Here is a 17513-nt window from a genome sequence, read left to right as displayed (position 1 = left end):
TACCTCCTTGGCATTAGAGAGTTCGAATCTCTGCCTCCTAAGGTCAGTTCTTGAGGGCCACTTACTATCTGTTCTACCCACTGGGAATTTTAGAATGAAATGACATCTGATGATATCTGTAATTAAAGCATTTAGAGGAGAAAAACAGGCGGATATGAACACTGCTCTTTTAATTCCCATCAGGGTGGGGTCCGTGTCAACTCCCTCCCAGTGTATTGGTCCTCGCTGGCTTCGGTCCCAGAAAAAGAAACCTCTTTCTAAAGCAATGGTCTCAAAAAAGGGGGGGGGGCGTGTGCTCTAGGGGATGTGCAAGGCAATTCATGGGGGTAAAGGAAGGAAAGATTACAATTTCTATTTACATATCTTGCAATATTTTTCAAAAAGCAAAATTCAGCTTTCCTAATACTTGGTACTTAGACTGGTTCTGACATCCTCACTCTGTCCACAGATCAGAAGGCCGGGTATAACAAACGGCCGCTCTAAAAACTCCCAAGGGAGGCTGGGTGCGGGACGGGGGAGAGTCCGCAATCTTGTCCTCACTTGTTTTGCTTTTAGCATATTGTGAGGTTTTGCAGATAGGCAAGTTAATGGAATAACATATCTCCTTTGAACTAAATGATCCCTTATGAAATGGAAAAACAGCATAAATGCCTGACAACAAACAACAGATTTAATATACTTCTAATAACACATAAGGACATAGCAGAGCTGACCAAGTTCTTTGCCTGCCACTTTATGGACAAGAAGTAGGCCAAAGAACTAAAAGGTACACCATGCAATAGGGATTTACATCCACTGCTGTTTCAGTGAACTTCGCCCGAAGTGAGTATGTGGCACTCTAGGCGTTTTAGATAACGATGGTACCATTTGTATACAGTCAACAAATAAATCGGAGGTCCAGGCATTTTTATTCTGATGGGGTATTTAGTCAAACACATTTGGTCAGCCCTGGCCTAGGGTCGGACAGGAAAGCTCCACGTCCTTAGGCAGCCACCATGCACAAGGCATGTGGCCCTTGTTTTCATGCTGTTTTTCTACCAAATAAGGAAAAAGTCAATTAGCAGAGTCTGACTTTTCTGGATACTAATAAAGAAAACAGGCACTAATAGTTTTTGATAGACAATGATAATAACCAAAAGACATGTGTAAGAGGAAGAGGCAGAGCTGGAGCGTTATTTTTGGGGGAGAAGGTAAGCATGTGCAAGCGCAGGCCGGGCTGTGAGGAGCACTTGGATGATACCACGAAGGCGAACCATGCAAGAGCTCATGTCAAAACTAAAAATGGGGGTTCAAGATGGATCCTCCCATAAACACACAAAGTCTAGAGCTGCAGACAGAACAGCGCCCTCTGAATACACTTCGAAAACCAGCTGAGTGACTCGTACACATTGGGCGAATGGTAGGAGGGCCTGCGACAATCTCACTGTCAACGCCACCCCATGTGTAACAACTCACAACCCTGAGGTGCGAAGGGGTTGGACCCCACATTCGGTGCCCCCAATTTTAAGACTTTTGCCGGAGATACAGGCCCCCAAAACACCTAGCTCTGAAAGCCAGTGGGGTTTGCATCCATGAGACCCACAAGGTTATAAGAAACCAAGGGACCTCTCTTAACGGGCTCACAGGGACTCACGGTGACTCTCTCCCGATGGCCCAGTGCAGAGGATAAAAGAAAAACCAAAAACTGAAAATGGGCTCCTTGTAGCAGGACAAACGGAAACCATTAGGGAGAAATGGTCTGGAAGCTGTTGATCAACACGCTGGTCCAAGAAACCAGGCAAGGCTTGGTTAGAAAGGGTGACAGGGTCTCAGGTAAGGTGAGCAACCAGACCAATACCCCTCAGGACACAGCTCCTGTCTCTGCAACCATCGCCCCAAACTTAATTACACAAAAAGACAGAAAAACAATCCCTCCTTAAAACACCTCAGGGGAGAGTTTCTCTGAGAAACGTGAGCCACTTCCTGGGCTATGACCCACACTTGACCTATTCTGCAAAACAGAACAGAGAAAATACTGGATTAAGGTTCTCAGGGAACCCAGAGCCAATCCAAGTGATCAAGGAGCTGTCCCGAACATCAGTGTGAAGAAACAGGAGGGGCAGCCAGGGATAAGGGTGGCTCTAAAGTTTCTTCAGTTGGTGGGGCAGGGATGCATTTGCAGAACATTTTGCATAAAGCTGAGACCATATCCATTCTTCACACAGAGGCTCCCTAGGCCGTAGAGCTGCTGAAAGACCCCCTCACCAAACCCCCTCCCTCCCCCATGGTATTGCTCCTGCCCAGAGACAGATCAGTCCCTGGTCCAGGAAATTCCCATCACTGCCCCTCCCAATGATTCAGAAAATCTTCATTAATTAGGATATTCCATTTCCGCTGGCACCTTTAACTTAGTTTTTGTGTTAAGTAAATTGTCATTAATGGGTGTGGGCTGCAGATATATAGCAGAGTCAGTTTGTATTTCCAAAATGGTAAAGAAGAGTGGGAAAGTGATGGGAAAAAATATGAGGTGTTCTTAATTCAGCTACAGAGGACCGGAGAAGGGGGCAGAGATATGAGGGAGGTTCACCAGCTGATGATGGTTGGTAGAAACAAAAGGCTGCCTCCGTTCCTGAAAGCATGTTGGAACTTTGAATCGGCTTCCCAGTGGCTACTTCAGCTTTTATCTCAAGGGACTTAGCTGACAATCCGGACGCCGCCACAGCTTACTTACACGTGAACTTTTGGACTGTTGCCCACAGCCCATCCTCAGGGACTCTGCACCTATCCCAGAACTGCCTCTGCTTACCCTTTTCACCTCACCCATAGCCAATACAGAGTCTTTCAGAAGAACTCACATCTTTCTTCCCCACACCCATTACGTAAAAAGCTCCGTCACTCCAGAACAAGCCTGTCTTCTCCATGGAGCCCTGCCTCCTGCTGGCGTGTCAGACAGCCTGCCCGCCCAGGACCTGGTCCATTTTTCTGGCTAGCGGGTGGCTCAAAAAACTCTTTCTGAAAAGCTTTGGGCCACAGAGGTTTTCTTTTAAGAGAAGTAAAGAGCCTCGCTGAGACTCACTCCCCTCAGGAATGGCAAAGGGGCCGCTAAGGAAGGGAAGTGCTCCAGCGCCAGCTCCAATGGCTACTTCCAGCCCTGGGCAACGAGCTGGAGGGGGCAGCTTTCCACCCCTGGGTACGTACCTTTCCTCCCGACCTCGGGCGTCTGGGGAGGCTTCTCTTGTGGGGCTGCAGACAGAGCTGGGGAAGCAGGTTTCCTCTCTGTTTCTGCCTCTTCCTCCTTCTCCCTCCTCTGGGCCTTCCTCTCCTCAGGGGGTGGTGGTGAGGGTGGCCAAGGATTGCTGCTCTCCTGGTTCTCCTTACACGGCTCACTGGCCTCCAGGTCAGGCTTCCCCGGCCGCCGAGCCAGCAGCTCGCCCAGGTAGGGCCTGCTCAGTTTGCAGAGTGGGGAGGACGGTGGGGTCTTGTCGGCGGGCTTGGGTGCCAGCGCTGGCTTCTGCACCAGTGGCATTCTGTTTGCTGCCTTGTGCTCTGGAGCCGGGGTCTGGAGGCCGACTGGTGGGGGTCCAGGCTGGGCTGCAGGGGAGTGGCCGGAAGGGCTTTCGGCAGAGTCCTTCCAGGTGGACGGGGCTGGCTTCCTCTCCAGGGGAAGGGACGGGCCATGCTTCAGGGCCACACCCTCTGTCTCTTTCTCTCTGTCTGTGCTCCCTGGTGCAGGCAGCCCCCCATCGACACCGTCCCCAATGCTGCTGTGCCTTTTCTTCTTCTTCTGTTCTGTCTGCTGGTCACAGTGGAAGCGCAAGGAGTAGTTGGTCCTTCTCAACTTTATACCAAAAGGGGAGGCTTTATCCTCCCCACCTGGCATCAGGGGGTCTGGCTTTCCTATACCACTGGTGGTCTCGTTGTCTGACGTGGTCACACACTCTGCCTGGGCCGCTGCTTTCTGCAGAGGGTAAGGAAGGCTGGGAACAAGGAAAGATGGAAGGTCTTTGGCAAATTTGCACCCCTCGGTGGTGTCTGCTGGCTCCTGGTGCACCTCCTGATTCTCTGGGCCCTTCTGGTGCTCACTGCTATCAGCAGCCAGGGGCGGGGGCGCTGTCTCATCACTGGCTCCCAATGTGGGTCTTTTTCTAATGCCTTCGGCTTCCGCGTTTTGTTTGAGGGGCTCTGTGCCCCCATCAGAGAATTTCTGCCAGGCAGGCATAATGGAGAACTTCGCATTTACTGGCGGAGTCTTCCGGAGGTTCCCCCGGGAATCACACCGGCCCCTGGGGGGATGCTCATCGCCAGGCTGAGACGGGTCTCTCTTGCTGCCCTGGTCACTCTCTGCGTTCTTCAGGATTCTGGACCGAATGGAAGCCCATTCAGCCAGAGCGGCCACACTGCTCGAGGACTCCTGGGCGGGCCTGGCCTTCCTGCTGCCGGCCCGGGGGTCGGTGGGGGCTCGGGGTGGGTTCTCCAGAGTGGGGACATCCATGTGCTTCTTCTCTTCTGACAAACCCAGGAGAGACTTGCAGGCCGTGTCCTTGATCTGGCTCAGGTTGACAGCTGGGCCGCAGAGCTGTGCTCCCGTGACCAGAATGGCCGTGTGAGGGATGCTCAGCGCCGAGGGCAGAGTGTGGGAGGCAGGGCTGGCTTTGGCAGCCTTTGGCTCGTGGGGAGGGGAGGCAAGTCCTGCGTCCTTCACGGGCGTCACTGGGCTCAGGTTGACTTTGGGGAAGAGGATTTGTTTCCCGCCTGATGATACCTGGAAAGTATAGGGTCTGGGCATGGTCTGCCTCTCATCCACTTCCTGCCACCTGAGTTCCTCCACCTTTCTGTCTTTTTCTGGAGTGGCAGGTTCTTTCTTCTCCACTGCACTCAGCGTCTCTCCCACTTGCACCCCTTGTTTCTGGGGAGGGAGGACATTAGCTTCTTCTCTCTTTTCCCGACGGACACCACCATCCTGCCCATGAACGTCCCCCCGCTTTCCCTGCTGCTCTCCTGATGGCTCGGCCTCGTTGTTCTGCTTCTCGCTAACACTTGGTTCCTCGGCGTTTTCTCTTGGCCTCTCAGGTTTCAGGTGTTCTTGTTCTGGTTTCTCAGCCAAGTCAGTCTGAGGTGGGCCCCTGCCATCCAACTCTGGCCGACTCTCAGCCTCCATACTCAGGGCTTCCTGAGGCTCCTTTTCCACTTCCCGCCGCCTCTGTGCCTCCATTTCCTCTTGCCTTTTCCTCAGCTCTTCCCTTCTCTTCGCCTCCTCCTCCTCCCGCCGTCTCTGCTCCTCCAGTTCCTCCTGCCTTCTGAGCTCCCTCATCCGTTTCTCTTCTTCCTCCCTCTGTCTCCGCTCCTCCTCCTCCTGCCGCCTCTGCTCCTCCAGCCTCCTCTTCCTCTCCTCTTCCTCTCGCCTTTGCTTCTCAGCTTCCTGCCGCCTCTGCTCCTCCAGCCTCCGCTTCCTCTCCTCTTCCTCCAGCCGCTGCTTCTCAGCTTCCTGCCGCTTCAGCTCCTCCAGTCTTCGGAGTTCCTTTAGCTCTCTTTCCTCTTCTTCCTGCCATTGTTTCTCTGCCTCTTGCTTGCTTCGTGCCTCCAGCTCTTCCTGCCGCGGCTCAGCTTCTTCCTCCAGAGGCTTCTTCTCTTCGGCCTCCTGGTTCCTTCCTTCCCCTTGTTCCCTCTGCTCGTGGCCTCGGCCACCTTGCTCTTCCAGCCGCTGCCTCTCCTCCGTGCCATGCCCCTTCCCTGCATCTAGCTGTGGTTCTCTCTCCTCTCCCTCCTCGTCCTCTTCTTCCTCCTCCAAGAGCTCCTGCCTTCTGTTCTCTTCCCAGAGCCGCCTCTCCAGGGCCTGAAGCCTCTGCTCTTCCAGGCGTCTCCTCTCAGCAGCTTCAGCCTTCTGCCGTTTGCACTTGGCCTCCAGTTCTCGCCAGTATTCTTCTTGGCGTCTCTTCTCTTCCTCGGAGTCCAGTGGGTCTGGCTGCTCTTCATGCCACACTGGCTTGTCTTCTCCAGGGTGTCCGTTCTGCTCCAGGGGCGGCGGGCCCAGAAGGCTACTTTGTTCATTCAGTCGATCCTAACATTGGCAAGAGAAGCAGAATTAGCCTTCTTTTCACAGGCAACTACAACGCATCCTCGTTACAATGCAGGCAGCCCTTTAACTGCTAAAGACGGGGCAGTTCTCTTGGTTTTGGGATAGATTTTTAAATGCTCTTGTGTACCCCCGGGGAGCCCTGTGCACAGACCTTCTGCCCTAGGACTGTGGCAAAGGGAGGCCTTTCCTTTTCCAGACATGGGTCAGGGAGTTCAGCAGGGCCCTTTTCAGGTGACTCCTTAGGGTCTTCATTGCTTCTTTCTCACTTAAACAGTAGGAAACCCCATCTGTTACTACCCAGAGGAGTTGGTTTTTAGCTCAAAACTCAGTCATGTTCTCCATGGGTTATTTTGATTTCACTAGACTGTAAGCTCCCAGAGCTCTGCAAGGGCAAGAACTGTTGTCTGTTTTGTATTCTGCTGTTACTGCCAGCATCTAGATCAGTGTCTGGTGTATATAGTAGGTGCTCAATAAAAATGTGTTCAATGAGAACAAAAGAAAAGAAGGGGCAGCTCTGAGTACAGAGCTGGGTAAACTCAGGCTGTCACACCAAGAGCACACTGTGGCCGGGGGCAGCGGGAGAGGAAAGAACTGCACGTGTACTCTCTTTATTTATCATTCTCAAATTCCTTTTTCTTAAGATGGATTACCATAGGAAAGCCAATAGTCCAGGATTAGAAAGAACAGGAAAAAATTAGATTTACCCTTCGTCGATGTCCCCTGAAACTTGTGCCTTAGAAGTCCACCCTAATCAAAGTGAAGAAGCTTTGGCTGAGCCACAGCAGAGGAAGGCTGGGCCACCTTCCTGCTGCTGCAAAGCAAATGCAGAGCTTCCGCAGCCCCTCGGCAGGCAGCCTCTGAGGTCCCCCCGGCTGGGCAACGTGTTGGGAAGGGCGACAGCAAGGAAACGGGCCTGTTTCCCCGCCCACGCTACAGCACGCTCCGCTCCGGCCCCTGCAGGTCCCTCACACCGCCACCCTGCCTGCAGAAACAGTACCCGGCAAGCCAGAGCCGCTGCCCGGTCTGCCAGCACAGGTTCTACGTACCCTGGCAAGTCCAAGTCGCCTGTGCTTCTTTGACACCCTCTGGTTTTTTGGCTTCACTGACAGTTTGTGCTTGGCGGCACTGTTGTCTAGGCGAGCGATGGCCAGGGGGATGGCATCTAGGTTGACACTTTCGATGGTGCCAGCAGAAGAGAAGTGCCTCTTTGGCCGAGACGGTTTAGCGGGAGCTGCCTTTGGTGGAGATGACAATGTATAATCAGTGCGGATCAAAAAGCAACCGGCGGGGAATCTGGGAAGGGAAGCGCTTCCTGGTGCCTGCGCCTTGGCAAGCAGAGGCGGCGTATCTGTACAGTGAAAGGAGCATTGCTTTTGGAATCAAAAGACAGGATGTTCACTACTTGTTCTGCCAATGCTATTTGTGTTAATTTGTAGTAGGTAAACTTTCAGGGACTAATTTTCTTATTCTGAATAACATGGAGATTAGATTAGGGGTTGACAAAATCTGAATCCTGTCCGCAGTCTGTCCTGGTAAAGTTCTGCTGGCACACAGCCACACCCATCGTCACTGTCCTTGGCTGCTTTCATGCTACAAAGGAAGAGTACAAAGGAGAGTCTCATAGTTGGACCTTCTGGCCACAGATTCTAAAGTGTAGTAGGTCACTGAGCCCTGGACAAGCTCACCTCTGTGTGAAGATCTGTAACTCTAAGAGCGTTCCCACTACCTCCAACACCATCTAAACATACCTCCTCTCCTGTCTTAGCAAGGAATGTGTCTTTTTCATTTTTGAATCAGTCTTCTTCATGCCCAAGTAGCAAACCCCATTTGGCAAGTACTCAGTAAATATTTGTTAAAGGAATAAAGGAGCAATAGTGTAACATCTCTGATTAGGGTGAGAAATTTCTAACCTGGAAAAATGTTGTAGCACCATCACTTCAAAGTCATGGAGCCCTGGAGGCCCTGAGAAGCTAAAGAGGGGAGCAGAAACATGTCACACGCCAGGGAGATGGCAATTCCGCAAAGGATGGATTGCGGCACCGCTCGCTCGCAGTCCACACCTCGGATGAACTGTGCAGATTTAGACAGGTCAGAGAGGTAGTGGCTCAGCCTGAACCCAGAGGCACAATGAATCAGGTGTAAGAAGCCACACCTGTAACTACACAGCGTTCATGGGCAGGCAGCAAAGTAAGGGCTCCTGGCTGTGTCACACACCACGTCAACACGTGGCAGGGGCCGCTCACAGCTCCATGGCCCGTGCCAGCGGCTGTCAGGCACAGGAGCCATGGTGGAGGCTGCATGTCAGCAGGAGCCACGGTTCAGCTGACCGAACTCTAACCACAGCCTCAGTGGAGCTTAACCGAGGGCTTTGCTTCTTGCAATTACCTTCCATATTTACCCGCAAAAGCTGAAGCACCAACCTAGCTCCAAGAGCAAAGGGGATGCTCCATGAATAATAACTTACGACAAGAAGGACAGAAGTAAGGAAAAAGTAATCCCAGCCGTTGGTCCCTAGCCTTTATTCATTTATGGTTATCTTTGAATACTATCAAATTCTGAACTACTGTTGAAAAGAGATGAATTAAACATTTATTTCCATCACCTACTAGATGCATGAGTAGAAGGAGCTGGAACCAAATGTGACAGGTTGAAGACATAGATTAGGACTAGAAGCTGAGATTGAAATGCAGGGTTTCATTTCTAGGTATCCGTGCTGGGCCTCTTCACCGGCTGGGCCGTGCCCCTGTCTCAGACCATCTCCCCCCGAACACCTGGGGGCACACCCTGCTCACAGTGCTGCCTGCCAGACCCTGGGAGGACCCTGGACCCCTGTGCAGGGGAAAAGTCCTCATGGCAGTGGACTGGTCTCTCCAGAAGAGGTGTCCACGAGGTTCTGCAGGGTTCCCTAGGGTCCTGCGGGAGAGGACCCAGGTTTCAATGGCACACAAAAAAGCTAGAAAACAAAAATACGTACAAGTGGAGAATTGATAGGGTCCTTTTTTAGGCATCTCTAAATAGAAGACGACTTTTTTTCCTTACAGACTTGGGTACCTTCAGGAAAGTCTTTTTCAACAACCTAACAGAATCATGAAGTACATAACGTATTTAGGAAAATGCCTGACGTCTAGGGCTCCAAAGGCAGGCATGCTGGGCAGGCGGCTATTGTTCAGAGCAGGACTCAGTTCCAGCGTTTGCATTACCGTGGAAAGAGGTGCTCCAATATCCGCCACTGGTTGCATTTGGAAGAAATTTACAGTAATGGACGAAGACAGCATCGATGAATGGGCAAATGAGGCAGAAGATTGTAAAAAAAAAAAAAGGGCGGGGAAATAAGGAAGCAAAATAAATGTATAAGTTCAAATCACATTACCTTCTCTTCCATTTCGCTTCTGGCTCCAGGCAGATTCAGGGGACTCAGAGAACCTGGTGTGTCGCTAGACTGGAACGGTGAAGAGAGCACTTCGGTCACACGCCAGAACAGGAAGTTTGGGGCAGCCACCCAGACACCATCTGTGCCCGGAAAGGGCCACCCCCTCCTCCACACAGGTGTGCAGCTGGCTTCAAAGAGCCGGCAGGAGTCGCAACAGGGGCTTTGCTAATGTCCAGACTCCCCAAGGACCGCCGAGGCATGGAGCGTGCACTCCCTGTCCCCCGCGCCCACACGCTTGCCCTCTGGGCCGTCTCCCTCCGCGGTCCGATCCTTGGTGTGTTTCCCCATTGCTAAGAGAATCTGCGGCGGGGAGGGGGCTGCCCCACCTGGGAAGCAGGGCCCCAGCCTCAGGGCTTTCACTTTGCTGGCTGTCTTCCACCCCCTTCACCTGCCGAACCTCTCACCTGTAAGCCAGACCTCTTCTCTATGAGAAGAAAGGAAGGCCCTACCAATGCGACATGCAAAGGACTCAGCAGAGCAGGTGAATGACCAGAGATGGGGAAACAACTCGGGAAAGAAGGAAAAGAAAAAGGCTGAAGGCTCCCACCCTGGTCGCAGCCGCCTGCCCTGGGAACACCCACACCGCGTCACCTGCACCTTTCTACCTATCTTTTTTTTTTTTTTTTTAAGATTTTATTTATTTATTTTGAGAGAGGGGAAGGGAGGGAGAAAGAGAGGGAGAGAAATATTGATCGGTTATATCTCATCTGTGCCCTGACTAGGCACCGAACCCTCAACCTAGGCATGTGCCTTGACCGGGAATCGAACCCACAAACTTTTGCTTTGCAGGACAATGCCCAACCAATTGGGCCACCCCGGTCAGGCTGCCCCTTTCTGATGACTCTTTACACCTTCCGCCGTGTATAGGCAATATTTGCAAAAGGGTCTTATTGTCCCTGCCAGCGTGGTAATGTGAACTTGCCCTACCTCAGTCAGTTTTCAGCATCACACTTACAAGCATCTTTAGGAAACACAGATTATGTCACTGCCCTGCCTCGCATCACTCTGAGGCTCAGAATTTGCCCATTTCCAGTGGCCCTCAGGGTCCGGCCCCTGCGCCACACTCCACTCTCCCACCGCCCTCCGCGAGACGCCAGGGGGCCGACCTGGCCCACCCCTCCTTTAAGACAAGCTCAGTCCCTTCTCTGGGTCTGGGCCTTGCTGCCTGCTCTGTCTAGAACACGTCCCACCCCCAGGTCTGCTCAGGGGAGCTCTGACCTCTTTCTCTTTCCACTTGTCCCCAACAAGTCACTTACTGTTCCATTACCCTGTTCTATTTCCTGTGTAGCATTTTTCTTGATCTGAAATTATATTTATCTATTTGTTGACTTCTGTGTCATATGACTCTCCTCATTACAATATAGACTACCTGGAGCGGCCCCTAGTCTATCTTGTTGGTGTCTGTGACACCCACAGCTGGGGCAGCGGCTGGCTGAACAAATGACCCTCCCCCCACCCCGCCCCCAGCAGCTTGTGTGTATTAGGTTATCAGTAAGAGTGAGGACGCTTGTCGTTGGGGAATCCCTGCCGGAGAGGCTGCAGAGAGCGTGTCTGGCTGCAGGGGGAGGAATCGGCCCGTCCCTGCTTCATCCACCCCCTACGTGTGTGAGCGCCAGGAGTCACCGGGGCAGGCCCAGACAGAGATGGGCGACAGGCGGGACAGGCCTTTCCTTTCCTTTCTCGCTTTGCTCTGAACATGGCTCATCTTTCTTCCTAGCCTTAGGCCATATTAGCTAATAAACAGCATGACTACTCAGCGGGGGGCATGCCCGTTTCAATAACATGCAACGTAATTTTGGGCACCTTGGTGGGGAGAGCACAGAGGATGCTTTAAGACTGGAAGATGCAGTGTCTTACTGAGGGAGCTCCTTCTCTAGCTCCTTTTCTATAAGGGGCCTGAGGGTGTTCCTTTTGCGGCGAGGAGGACTCTCATTTCAGGATATGCTCGTAGCGTTTGTTGTTGTTCTTGTTGTTGTTTTTCAGTGTCAAAAGACCAAATTTAGAGAGAACAGTGCTGGACCAATGTGACTTTCTTTCTACACTAATTAGACGTCACGCTGGTCTGTTTGATATGCTCTATCTCGTTGACCTACTTCTTTCTTTTCTTATTTCCCTTTAAGTTAGTCCAATCCAATAAGTAATTACTGTGCTACCAAGTAATTACTAGCAAAATCCTGGGGAGACAGAGATGCATAAGATCCAGTTTGTCCCCAAGGAACTCACCGTTTAGAAATGGAGGAAACAGTTAGGGGGACACGGATACAGAGGGGCTTCGGGTGTGTAACAAGGGCTAAAGACGCACAGCCAAGGCGCGGAGGAGAGAGCACAGCCTCGGGGTGAGGCCAGGGAAGGCTTCCCAGAAGAGGTGGGCCAACCTGCGCCTGGGAGAGTAAGTGGAAGACACTGGGAGGAGCACGTGCAAGGACGCGTCTCCTCTTCCGCCCGCTCCTCCAAGGTGGTCCCACTGCAGATCAAGGCACCTGCCCGTGAAGTACTCTCCAGCCCCAGGCTACTCGTCAGAAAAGCTTCTCCCACCTTTCCCCCTGCACTGCAGACCCCAGGGTTACTGGATGCCTTGTCCAGTGTCCAACATCCTCCCCGGCTTGTTAGCCGTCAAGCCATTGCCTGAAGGAGCCTTACTTTGTTCTCGGTGTCTGAGAGGATGATGTCCTGCTGAGTTACAGTTTCCATGGGACTGGCCAGGGACAGATCCTCTTCTAAGCCAGCCTCTCCACTGTCTGCCTTCTTCATGGGAGTGGCACTGGGTGGCGGCTGCCCAAACTTGATGTTCTTGCCCAACTGTCGCTAGAGGGAAACAAAAGAAAGAAGTTCTGAAGCAGCAGAGCGGTTTAGAGTAACCACAACCAGATTCCCCTGCGTGTCTAGTAGGCACTGAGTCATATTCTCTTTACAGCTGCTTTCTACACACCGTGCCAGTACAGCACGATGCCGTCCCGGCATAAGTGAATGCATCTTCCAGCTTCTGCTCGTTTTCTTTCCCACCTTTGAGCCATGAGCTTTATCATCCAGCCACCTCTTCCATGGAGCTGTCCATTTCCCACAGGGTAGAAAGACCAATTTCTGAACCAAAAGTTGGGATAGATGTTATGGCAAAATATTTTCCATTGACCTCTAAGTTAATCTACATTTGTACAGAAAATAGTTACATGAAATGCAAGCACCCCTGGGGAAATCAAGACCCTTGTGGTCTCTGCAACAAGGGAGCCCTCCAGTCCCCTCTGGACAATTCCCCTTGAATATTTATACTTCAACTATCTTCCTCACCAGCTTGAACATCACGTTCTGGTCACAGTGGGTACCGCTGTCAAGGTGACGAAGGCCCCAAGGCCAGCACGTCTTTCCATGATCAATACTGAAACCATGGAAGGGACAGAGTCTTGTCCTGCCACCGGGGCCTCCTCTTTGCCTTGCTTTGGCTGCCCACTGTGAACTAGGAGAAGATGACTCCACGTGGGAAAGGGAGAGAGAAATAGGCAGGAGAAAAGCATCAAGGAGGGACTGCTTGCCAGTGGGTGGGAGCTAACAGGACAGGAAGAAGGGATGGAAAAACGGGGTAAAAATTAGGAACAAAAATAGTATTTGGAATTAGAGAAAAGCAAGATTAGAAAAGGAAATACTCGTATATTCCCTGAAGAAAAAATATATAAACACAATAGCTAAAGACGGGGCAAAATATTTAAAGGGCTGTGGCAGAGACAATGAATGACACTCAAGAAGAAAATGAAGTATATGCTGTGGTAATCTGAGCGACCGCTGGACTGAGTGCGATCTACAAGCTGCTCGCTGCCTTGACCTAGGGCAGGGCTTCTCCGCCTCGGCCCTACCGGCCTTTTGGGCCAGGTCATTCTTTGTCGTGGGGAGCTGTCCTGTGTATGGCAGGATGTTTAGCAGTACCCATGGCCTACTGGACACTAGACGACAGCAGCAATCCCTCTTCTCCCAGTCGAGACAACCAAAATTGTCCCCAGGTGTTGCCCAATGTTCCTAGGGGTGGGGGTGGGGGGTCAAATTGCCTTCAGCTCAGAACTGCTGCTCTAGATCCAGGTACCTGGGTTTCATAGTCCTTTTATGCCTCACAAAAAGAAAAGAGTACATTATCTGATATTTATCTTTAATTGGGCTAATACTGAATCCCACAGAGCTGCAAAGAACCTTTGCAATCATGTAGTTCAACCCCTCACTGTGCAAAAAAGTCAGAGGTCCAGTAGGGAGAGGTGGCTGGCCCAAGCTTATGAAAAGAATGAGTGGCCTCAAAGGACTATGAATGTAGGTCTTCTAACACCACAATCAGTGTTATTTTCATTGTACTCTGCTGGTTCTTATAAATTTGACATCACCCTTCCTTCATATAGGGACAGGGATAAAAAACATGATGCAGCATTTTTATACCTTACTGAAGTTTCCTGGCCAAGAACTCCTCAAGGGAAGTGCCCCTTGTCCCTCTGAACTCAGGGTACCAAATCCACCCACCTGAACCCAGCTCCCCCTCAGCCTTGCATGGTGGATGGTGAGACCAGAAAGGCATGAAAGAGATGAGCCTACGACTCCCCTGCCCGCCCCCTGGGCACCCCAGCATGCCAAGTCAGGAACACAGAGAGACATGGACATGTGTTTGCTCTGCTGGCATTTCAGCCTCAGCCTGGCTCCCCCAACACCAACCGCAGGGAAGGCACACATATCAAAAGCCCGAGGTCAGCCAATGAAGTACAGCTTGAGCAGCCTAAAAGGTTTCAGGGCGGAGAAGGCTGAAGATGGGTGTCTTCTGAAAACAAGTTTAGCAGGAAGCGGCAGTTAGTATCTACTCTAAGCAGATCCATAAGCAGGCACGGTTAGAACAGCCGATGGAGTTAGACAAGAGGACAAGGTCACAGGCCCAACTCCCTCTACTGCCCTGTGGGAAAGGGACGGGAACCTCGGCAGAAGGGGTGGGAATTGTTCTTATGTCTGGGATTTGCAGCCTAGCCTTGGGTGTCCCAGTTATCCCTGCTCTCGGGGTGCTGGCCAAGAGCTGAAAACTGTTCTAAGTCCCCTGAGACGGAGACCTCCCATTGTCAGGCTCTGCCATCTGCTGCTGCTCCTGAATGACTAAGTGAGGGGGTTTCTTCTCCTTACCATGGAAAGGACAATCTGGAATGAGCTTCCAAGGAGACCTTGGCCTAATACTATATAATTTAGTGGGGGGTTTTTTGTTGGTTTTTTTTGCCACCATCACAAGAAAGAATGAATGTGCTGATATTTTACTTCATTAGGGTCTTTCTAGAATACTGCTGTTGGTCCACCCTGATGCTTAGCGGACAAACAAGGATATGGCAAAATGTCATCATAGTCTCCTACAGAAGGGATGGTTATCATGGCTACCAATGGAAAATGAAAGATAAAATGGAAAAAAAGCCCCCAAAACAACACCAAAACCTGAGTAAGTACAGGAGACATTAAGTCCATGGGACAAAGGTGGGAAATGAAGAGCAATGCTAAGAAATGAAGTAGAATGTTAGAGAGACGAACAGAGAGGACGGTGCAGGGTCAGAGGAAATGCATGGAGAGGAAGAGTGGCAGGCCCAGGAAGAGTTGTGGGCGGAACTGAAGGTACAGCAGCTGAAGGCTGGGGCGTGGGGGGGGGGCATGGTGGGAGGGGGAGGGGAGAGGAGGGAGGATGTGTGGATAGCAAAGGGTTGATTTATGTCACAGTTATGTTCAATCTGGCAAAAGAAACACATGCGGTTGCAGTTGTGCATGACAATGTGCATCTCCGTAAAACAGCTGATTTAAATTTCCTCCCGAGAAAATAAATTCAGGCTGGTGGCTACGGGGCCCAGGAGGAGGGAGCAGGATCAGGGGAGGGGAGGACCTAGGTCATCAAAGAAATGATGGCAACCGTTTAGGGACGGGGCTGCAAACCTCTCTGTCAAGACACAGACACATCCTGCCACTGTCAGAAACAGGACCCTAAGTGGCCTGGGGGACTCAGGGTCCAAGGCCACAGGACTGATCTCCAGGCTCTTGGGGTCAAGGTTCCTGCACCTGCACATTTTCCCTTCTCTGTGGTCCCCACTACATCCAAGGCTTACTTCAGCGGACTCCAAGAAGTCTGGGCCGCCACCATGCTCTGCGGTTTACTGAGAATTAGATCGCTATTGCTAAAACCTATTCAGCAATCTCAGGTGTCCTATGAATTGAATACAGGGATAAATATGGCTTTTTCTTTACTACAATTCTGTCCACTATTCCGACATTGTTATAGAGAAACTTTCATACAAGCAATCACTGAAAAGCAGACTGCTAAGATGAGCTTGCCCTTAAGTTTTCAGAGAGAAAAAAAAATCACTACTTTTTTTTTTTTTTTTAATATTCATGGATCCTTCTACACACTGTGGTTATAACCAGAGGGGAGAGTAGAAAGTTGTGCCTGTACTGTGAGTCCATGTTGCTTGCAGCTATGAATGGTGTGTCTGTTGAGACTGGAATGTGAACTAAAAGGGACTATATTTTATTCATTCAAACTGGGCCATTTTGTTGTAATATGGAATGCTGGAGAGTGATGTTATAGGAATGCGCATCCATATTTATGAGGCTTTTTATATGGTGTGGAAATTCCAAGCATGTCATATTCTGCAGCTCTCACAGTGCCAGTCTTTAGAGTCCCCCAGATTTTTCATTCTTCAGACTATGTCTGCAAGTATAAAGCAGAGGAAGGATAAAGTTGCCATCTTCTCGAGCAAACTACAGGCGCTCCCACAGTTAAAAAAAAGTGAAAAAGAAAGGCAAAAGAAAAAGCACACAAATTAGAGACATCTGCTCTAGGAAGAAGTGGTGAAGAGCAGGTATTTATCTTCGTATCCTAGACAGCTGCATGAGGTGTCCAGACCCTCAAGCATTTGACACTTGGGCATTTTTAATTGAAATCCAGCTCAGCAGGAGACAGTGGCTACTGAGGATAGAGGTTTTTCTTCTTGCGCTAAATCGTTTGTAGACTAATGCACTCAGCATTTCCTGACAAAGGTGTGGTGTAATTCTAAAAATTACCTGCAGGCTTAGACTGTGGCATTCGTGAGTTTTATCGTTGGTTGGTAGATACTTCGAAGCTTGGTCTGATCTAAAATAAACAGGTACCGCCCTGATCTGTGCCCTGGGCGGCTGTGGGAAAAGTCAAGGTCACTACAGTCCAAATGCAACGAAGCGCAGCTCTTACGAAGCTACTCGTGCTATACCAGATGAACAGTGATTCAAATAGTTTGCCACAGAAATTTTCGCAGGTGGTAGATTCACATTATTCAGAAACGTGTAGGCATATTTACGCTGTATTCAGTCATCCTGTACTCCGTAGAGGGATACTAACTGCTGAGCGTGCAGCGGACGACAGTTTTAGCAGAGCTGACTATATGTGGCCTCTAGAGGGCAACCTTTCCAAATACACTCATTACAGACACAGTACTGTGGGTTTCCAGGGGCTGGGAAGTTTAAGTCAGAGAAAAATGTTTGTTTTGTTTTGTTTTAAATGGCATTCCAGAAGAAATCTCATTTCGAAAGAATGCCTCAATAATAGTGGCTAATCAGCTTGCTAGGACACTTACTGTCAAATAGGTTTTATCCATTACTTCTCTCTCTTAAAAATAAATATACACAGATACACAACGACAATTTTAGACATTAAAAGAAAAACATACATGCCTCTGACGTAACTAAACACCCTCATTCCATGCTGGAGTCTGCGCGGGGTGGTCTGTTATGCTGCTTACTAAGCATCAATACCAGCATAATGTTGTCATGGAAAAATGCAAAGCATTCATGCAATTTAATAGAGTTAACTACTATTTCTACGACTTACCAGGAACATACTGCTTAGTCGACTGAAAAATAAAGCACAGTCTTTTGGGGATGATACAGTTATATCTTATGTCACTCCAAAAATTACATATTCTATGATAATGGTCCCATTTCCCTCCTCAAAGAGCAAAGCCTTTTATTTATTTTTTTAAACAACTATAGAGCTGTAAGGAAGCTTGTCAA

At 50.3% G+C, this 17513-nt stretch overlaps 1 protein-coding gene across 3 annotated transcripts in view; it reads right to left on the bottom strand.

Moving 5' to 3' along the window:
* The window catches only part of CRACD (capping protein inhibiting regulator of actin dynamics), a 56403-nt gene that overhangs the window by 8087 nt on the left and 30803 nt on the right, over window positions 1-17513 (bottom strand). For 2 of the 3 annotated variants that reach the window (XM_054566768.1, XM_054566767.1), the window contains 4 exons: window positions 12126-12290; window positions 9426-9494; window positions 7102-7290; window positions 3178-6037 (listed from right to left, as the gene is read on the bottom strand). In XM_054566768.1, the coding sequence (XP_054422743.1) occupies window positions 3178-6037; window positions 7102-7290; window positions 9426-9494; window positions 12126-12290 (3283 nt within the window). Of the gene's footprint in view, window positions 1-3177; window positions 6038-7101; window positions 7291-9425; window positions 9495-12125; window positions 12291-17331; window positions 17354-17513 lie in introns of all 3 variants that reach the window. The other variant, XM_054566765.1, reaches the window with a different exon arrangement.

This window comes from Pteronotus mesoamericanus, unplaced genomic scaffold, assembly GCF_021234165.1.
Source record: "Pteronotus mesoamericanus isolate MK-2021 breed Mesoamerican mustached bat unplaced genomic scaffold, CSHL_Meso_final contig_180, whole genome shotgun sequence".
Classification (NCBI taxonomy): domain Eukaryota; kingdom Metazoa; phylum Chordata; class Mammalia; order Chiroptera; family Mormoopidae; genus Pteronotus; species Pteronotus mesoamericanus.
Note: the sequence above shows the minus strand (reverse complement) of the source record. Positions and strands in the feature narration are given on the sequence as shown.